At 39.7% G+C, this 7,669-nt stretch overlaps 1 protein-coding gene across 2 annotated transcripts in view; it reads right to left on the reverse strand.

The window, feature by feature from the left end:
• Positions 1 to 230: 230 nt before the first annotated feature.
• The window catches only part of Rbmx (RNA binding motif protein X-linked), a 9,863-nt gene continuing 2,424 nt past the window's right edge, over positions 231 to 7,669 (reverse strand). Inside the window, exons 4-11 of one of the 2 annotated variants that reach the window (XM_029473461.1) lie at positions 7,090 to 7,261; positions 6,273 to 6,425; positions 5,611 to 5,725; positions 5,394 to 5,519; positions 4,937 to 5,019; positions 3,024 to 4,269; positions 2,028 to 2,115; positions 231 to 1,446 (exon numbers count right to left, since the gene is read on the reverse strand). In XM_029473461.1, coding sequence (XP_029329321.1) covers positions 3,959 to 4,269; positions 4,937 to 5,019; positions 5,394 to 5,519; positions 5,611 to 5,725; positions 6,273 to 6,425; positions 7,090 to 7,261 — 960 coding nt within the window. In that variant the 3' untranslated portion in view covers positions 231 to 1,446; positions 2,028 to 2,115; positions 3,024 to 3,958. The remainder of the gene's footprint in view (positions 1,447 to 2,027; positions 2,116 to 3,023; positions 4,270 to 4,936; positions 5,020 to 5,393; positions 5,520 to 5,610; positions 5,726 to 6,272; positions 6,426 to 7,089; positions 7,262 to 7,669) is intronic. The other variant, XM_029473462.1, reaches the window with a different exon arrangement.

Genomic DNA, 7,669 nt, shown 5'->3' on the forward strand with positions numbered 1-7,669 from the left:
ACTCAAAAGGGAAGTAGCTGTTTACCAAGTTTACCTAAGGTTTTAACTGGTCATAGAGGAAGGCCAGTGGTCAGACCTCTCAGGGACTCTGGCTGTCCCTATACCTAAATACCAACAGTGCCCCAGAATTGATATTTGGGGAGGAAAATTAGGTGGAAAAAAAAAAAACCCTGAAAAGCCTAAAATGAATTTCTACTTACAAAAAGGGCTTAAAAAAGAACCCAACACCATAAAGACACACATTCAAGTTTTATTGGGCTTCAATACAAAACATTCCAAAAAAAAAAAAAAAAGATCGATAATATTCTACATCCAGCTACCAAATAAACCACAGCACTTTGTGTATTATTCAAATTCTTCTACAACCAGAGTTTAGCCAGAAGAATCAAGGCTAACTTTTTTTCTAATTGCAGATTTTAAACCTGCTAGTTCTATAATCTACCACTTGTCAAAAAAGTCTCTTGAAATTTTCTACCAACTTCCCACTTTGAATTTAACATTCTTATTTAGCGTAGTATTGCCCATGACAAACTAAAAAATGCATATAAAATGCCACGAGCCTAAATATCTTGACAGCAGAACCTACTCCGGGCCTGATTAGAGGACAGAAGGCTTGAAATTCCCTCAACAGCATTGTAACAAATTCATAAGAAAAATCTCAGAAGTGGAGTTAAATTCTTTGACTCTAAAACTCAACCCGTTTCTGTTGAGATTATCTGTGTTTACATTACTGGCTCTTAGTTTCCAAAGCAGTAAACTAGAGTTGTAGCTTCATGGTTTGTTTCCAAGATGGAGCCCTGAGGGTAAAGTACCTTTTATAAAACCACAGTGGCCAAGTGACCTATTTTTGTTCCCAATATGTTTTCCTAACTAGCCTAATGTGCCAGTTTTGACTTTCATTTCCTAGCACTGTTCTTCCCCTTCTCAGTTTTACAAGACAACTAATAATGTTTCCTACTGATGAGGCAAAATTCATCAAATGGGTTCCTTGCTGAAAATCAGACATCAGTGAGGTAGAATTTTTCCGATTGAAATGTTTGTGTGTCCTGCCAGGGGTTGACCACTAGGCCTCACTGGTGCTTAGGCAAGCACTCACCATGGAGTTACAGTCCCAGCTCATTCAACTTTCTTCTCGTCAGTGATCATCAGCTCTAAATTGTAGAGTTGCCCCATGACTTTGCCTGAATTACTGAATGTCTACAAAGAGTCACCCTAACTTCTTGGGTAGGTACATCCACTTACCAACTAGTCTCCCTCTCTCCATTGGGTCAGTTTTAAGTGATTGCCACTCCCTAATTAAGGATTAACCAGCACTGATTAGGTTTAATCAGCCTCCCTCCCTTGAAGACAAAAAAAAAATCTATTGCCTGTACCAAACCAATTCTGATGCGCACTGGGTAAGCAACTGCTGTGGCTTAGTCTCAGCGTTCCTCTGCTTCAGCAACTCTGTAAAAAAAAAAAAAAAAAGCATGGGATCAAGTTACAAAGACTTTTATAGTGTAAAGTACTTCAATCTTGGTTTTTCAGTTTACGCATTAGCTCTAAAGTGCCTGGTTCCAAAGATGGCCATTTTCATTGCAAGTAGTACTGTTTAAGCATTAGCTTTGTCACATTAAAATCAGATACCCTGCCACCTTGTGTCCATGAAATTTGGAAGTTGCAGTAGCAGCTGTATCACAATTATCAATTGAAAAGAGGCAAGCCCCAACAGCGTACAATTCATACAATATTGCTCACACAGCAAACCATTAATTAGATAGGCTCTTTTAATAAGAAATCCTGCAGGCAAGAGCTATTAGTAACTTTCACAAACAGCTAGTGTTACCATACTAGATACTCTAAATGAAAATACACCTATATACATTCACTCAAAATGACAAAATAACTTCATCCGCATGTCCAGAGTTGAGCATTATCCCCATTTCATAAATGAATTAGGGGTCAGAAAATACTTGCCAACATCACAGCCACACAATGACAAAGCTGCATTATTTAAACCTTCAAAGGACACTGCTTTCAACACTTACCTGAGCATTTGATTGTTCCTTACTGCCAGCTTTATCTACTGTGAACCATCAATCAGCACTCCATGACAGTATGACCATTAGATTCAACCTGCAAAAATTACATAAATGAAATCTAGTTATTTCTCTAGAGGAAATAGTTGACCACTTGCCTATAACTGCTTCCCCCCTTCGCCTTTTTCCAGAAAGAACAGGCAAGTTCAGACTTGCAGCTTAATGCATATTTCATGTTCTACTACTTCTCTTAATTGGTGGAAGGTTCATTGGCTTGGGATGGACTGGAATGGCTTAAATGGTTAAGTTGCATGGCTTATGGATTCTCATTCTTTTCCAATGGTGCACTGCCACGTTAAATCCATAAGTTGAACCGACAAAACATTTGAAGGAATAAGTGCAGTCTAAGGATTTTTAGTTGGAGGTCTTCAAGTTTACTATATTCAAGAGCATCTTTTTCAACTTCATGGCTGGACCTGGGTCATGCTGCCTCAGGTTTTTTGCTTTTTTAAAGACCACTTGCAATAGATTTTTTTTTCTCCATACAGTGTAGTTTCATAGAACTAAAACAAGTCAGGCATCCAACTAAAGGTCAAGTTTGCAATGGCTTATAGGGGTCAAGACAGGGGGACCCCAATCCTAAGCCATTTCTTCTATTGACTACAAGACTAATTTGAAAAAAAGTCAAAATTTGAAGCATGTTTACAGTTCTTCATTAAAAATGTAAGAAAAAAGTCACCCCCTCCCAGTTCCCAGACTGCTATTGATAAACAAAATGGCTGCATTAATGCCTCTAAGTGTCATACATGCGTTAAAAAAATTCCAAGTGTTGAATTTGGAGGACTTCTAATAGGCTATTGAACCTTTGTGGGTTTTTTTCCAAGGTTTTTTTTTTAATCTAGAAGGCATTTCCACTGCCAGGAAGTACAGTAAGCGTCACTGTACTATGAGGAAGGTAAGTGCTCAATTTCGACTTAGACGGAAAAACTAGTTTGCTTTGCTTACCATCTTTGCTGTTTCACGGGCATTTGGTGCTTTAAATCTGATGTGGAATGCTGATAGATTCACTTTTTAGAAGTCATAAGCCTTTAGGAAGTTGGAGATAACTTCATTGCTTATCTATTTTCTCCTTTGCAATCAAGCTGTTCCTTTAAAAGTGAGACACTACAGAGTTGCAAAAATTTGAAACAGTAAGAGCAAGCATCGGTTTGCAGCTTCAGGGTTGACTTTGGCCAAACGTTTTATTGAGTATTTTGTAGTTGTTTAACACACACTTAAATGGTCTTACTCGGGGAGGGGGAAGGGAGGTTCTTGTAGATTCCCAAGGAAGTGTCAGAAAAGCAAAATATGGCCAGTATCCATCTGCTTTTTTGGGGGGTTTCTGGGTAAACAGTACATCCTAGGCATCGGAGCTCAGGTTTGCTCGTTGGTTTTAATATATATACTGCGAAGATTGAGATTTCAGTTGGAAGACACCCTGAAATACTGAAAGTAGCACACCCAACCAACCCTCTCTAATGGCTAGCTTGTCTGCACAGGCAGGGCGATTCAGCTCTCAGTGGAGACCAGAGGCCATCTAGATGGCTGGAAGTTTGTGGAAGATCTTGGGGTTGCTTGCCTCATTTACTGGGAAAAAAAATCAGGAAGTGGCTGGCCTTCAGGGACACTTTCACTTGGAAAATTACAACACTAGGAACAAGTCAAGGCTCACACATCTACCATTTGCTTGTTGAAAGCAGCTCATACTAGCAAATAAAATTAAACATGTCTTACTTTTTCCCTCACAAGAACATAAAAATTATTAAAAGGGAGCAGGAAATTTTAAAAAGGTAACACAATTTTTCCTTTTAGTAGTCCTTGGGTAGTTTATGACAGAAAGTTTCCATTTTTGTTTGTTGCTTTGAATGGGGATTTTTTTGGTCCAAAAGTTTTGTTTGTTCCTAGTATCTGCTTCTGCCTCCCCCTCTATCAGATCGGCTTCCTCCACGGCCACCACCTCTTGGTGCTCCGCGGCTTGAACTGCTGTAGGAATCACGTGGAGGAGGGTACCCCCTTTCCATAGAAGGGGGAAGCCCTCTTTCTTGTCTGCCCACGCGATCACGACCACTTGAGTAGAGATCACTTCGGCTGCTTGAGTAACTGTCTCGACTTCCACCATATCCGTCACGTGAGCTGCTGTAATCATCATAGCGACTGCTTCCACCATAAGATGGCGGGGGCCCTCGTGTAGGTGGAGCACTACGTGAGTTACCTGCAGGGTCAATGGTCAGGTAATATGGCAACACTATAAATTGTATATATACAACATTTAAATCTGAATTTACAGAATTCTTTGTATTAAAAGTTTACTTTCTCAACTGGGAAGTTTTAAAGTCTACCATTGCTGGCCATAAGAGGGAATTGCTCATCTGCTGAGGTACGGAAACGGATTGATTCTAATGTTTGTTTGAAAAGACTGAAGACGTTGTGTATTTCAAGAGGACATTCCAGACAGCTTGTTATTTTAGAGTAGACACTCAGCCACTTTCCAGTGATAAGTTGCAATTTTTGAACTGTTGAGTTTCCTTCATATTGCAATGGTAAATATTTGATCTGGTTAATAAAATTTTTAAATTGTATTTTCACTGTTGGGGGGGAAAACACATAAGGCTGCCAATTTAAGCAAGCAAAATCCCCTCCAAAGCAAGCGAACAGCCTCAAAAGTAAAAAAAGAAACAAATTAACAAACAAAAAAAAATGAAACAAGGAAAGAACCAAAACACCCTTCACAAAACTAGGAAAAGCCCAGCTGATCAAGTGACCCCTTGAAAGCAAGCGAATGTCCCTTTAAAAGCAAGCACCACGCAGCCTAGTAATCCAGCTCATGAACCTAAAACCTCAAGCTGGTGATAGTTTAAGATCCTTAACCGGTATCTTACCATAACTCTCATACGAATCTCTGTAGGAACCTCCACTTGGATGATCTGAATAGTCCCGATCCCGACCATAGCCATCTCTATCACTAAATAAAAAGCAATTTTTTAATTAAAATATTCATCATTTTAGCATCTCATGTTATTTTATAATATAATTCTAAAACCACATTTTTTTCTGTTTTGGTTTTAGCTGCCCAATGTAAAGATAAAGTGTATGTGAGGAGCAATGATCATGCCATGGTGATCTTATGAAGGTTGAAAGATTATTTTGCACCCAGAATCTCTTCTCTCCCTTTCACCTTTACACAGGTTTCAAGGATGGCTATGCGGAGAACCAGGAATGTTTGTAAAGTGCTTTTAACAGCTTTTAACAGCTAAGTTATCTCCCAAGCCCCCGAGGCATGAAATTTTACAGAAAATTCTCATACGCAAACCACAGACATAATAAGTAGCCACTTACCTATAGCCTCTTGATGGATAGTCATCTCGTGAACTGGAATGACCATAATCACGGTAAGTATAATCTCTTGGTGGTGGTGCATAATCTCGTGTGTCTCGAGAACTTGGATATTCTCTGCTTGAATAGCTACAAAAAGAAAAAGAAAATGTGGTGTATGCTTCCAGTGTGCTTTCTTTCAACGTGATCCTTAATAAAAGAAAATGCACTTTTCTGTTACCTGTCTTTAGTGGAATATCCATCATCTCTCGGGGACAAATAAACATCTCTTCGAGAAGGCAGGGGCTCCCTTCGTGGCGGGCCTCCATAACCATCTCTTCCTCGTGACACAGGGGCTTAAAGAAAAAATAAGCATTAAAATCTAGCCATCGACAAGCTACATTAGTTATACTCAGGCTATAAAAAGGGATTTAATCAAATATGCTATGGAGCTAAGATAGGAAGCTTCCCAGTCACATAATTTCAGTGTTTACTAATTATAAATGAGATTAATCGGAATCCATCAATCAGTCTTAAGCATAAGCATTTAAACAAAACATACTACTGTGCATTTATGGTGGGAGCATGTGTGTGTGGTGGTACTAATGTGGGTCAGAGAACAACTCTGTAGTCAATATGCTATTTCCACTTTTGTGTGTGAATAACACAGGCTACAAAAAACAGCGATTTAATCAAATCAGTGGGTAAAAATGCTTTGCCCACTGAGCTATCTCAAGTGGCCAAGCATATTAAAAAATAAAAATAAAAGGTCTCATGTCAATTCTCTTCACAAACACACACACATACACACAGACACACCCCAATCCCCGGTGCTGGGATTGGACTTGCACCACTATGCCTGGCTTCAACATAACAGCGCAGATTTGAATGTGCCACAATTACCTCTTCCCCCCAGTCCACTGCTGCTACGAACTGGTCCAGAAGGTGCTGATCTTTTAGGAGGAGGGCCTCCACTTCGTGGTGGTGGTCCTCGTTTTACTGGCAGAGGTCCTCTGGAAGAACTCATGGTAAAATTCATGGAGTAGCCACCATCATCTACATATAGAACAGAATGAAAATACATTAACACAATAATTGAGAAAAAGTAACACCTGAGAAAAACTAACAACTCTTTGCCTCAAGGGAAAAAACAGAATTATGTGCATGTGCACATGTCACATGTTTTCTGCTTAGCTGGGGAGTCTGAGTTTGTTTTCCATTGAGCAAGAGCAAGTATGATAAGAATTCAGGACCAGTATCAATTAACAGGAATTAGACCTCCTATAGACTAGGGAAAAGAATGGCCTGGGCTGGGCGTGGTAGCACACGCCTTTAATCCCAGCACTCGGGAGGCAGAGGCAGGCAGATTTCTGAGTTCGAGGCCAGCCTGGTCTACAAAGTGAGGTCCAGGACAGCCAGTGCTATACAGAGAAACCCTGTCTCGAAAAACAAAACAAACAAACAAAAAAAGAACGGCCTGGGTAAGCCCCAATCCTGCTCTTCATTTTTTTTTTTTTTTACTTTAAGATTATCTGGTCCATACTTATAACAATGCAATTTAATTTGGGCCTTCCACATCTTCCTTTCAAGTCATGAGCACCACACTAACAATGTGATGAGCATGGTGGGCAGTCTCCATTCAAAGGCTTTAGCCTTTGAAAAAGAATGCACACGCCAGTGTCATTAACCTAAAACACCAAGCCTGAGTTCCAATCTTTACCCATGTGTCCTCCCCGGGAGGGGGGTCCTCTGGTTCCTCCACTTCCTCCTCTTCCTCCTCGAAGACCTCTGGGAGGGCCTCTGCTTCTTGGAGGTGGAGGTAGTCCACGTCTACCACTTTCGAATGATGGTTTGGTGGCTTGCTCCACCTTGATGGCTTTCCCATCTAAGGACTTCAAAGAGAAAAAAAAATAATTGAGTCAAGATTTAAAAAAAAAAAAAAAAAAACCTTAAAAGTTCCACTATGCCCTGTGACTCCAATAATTTTATCTGCCAAATATCATAGGAGAAATGGTGGAAATACTATTTCTATAGATAATATGGTTCCATTTATTTAAAATTTCTACTACATGCAAGAGATTCACTATTCTACTCCTAAGGGAAATAATAATCTCAGTAGGTGTTCAAGTTGTTACCAAAAAAAAAAAAGAGCTATGGGTTGTAAGATATACACAGTATCACATAACATCAACATACTGCTCTGAACTAACTTTTTTTTTTTTTTTTTTTTTTTGAGACAGGGTTTCTCTGTATAGCCCTGGCTGTCCTGGAACTCACTCTGTAGACCACGCTGGCCTTGA

This window comes from Mus caroli, chromosome X (assembly GCF_900094665.2).
Source record: "Mus caroli chromosome X, CAROLI_EIJ_v1.1, whole genome shotgun sequence".
Taxonomy (NCBI): domain Eukaryota; kingdom Metazoa; phylum Chordata; class Mammalia; order Rodentia; family Muridae; genus Mus; species Mus caroli.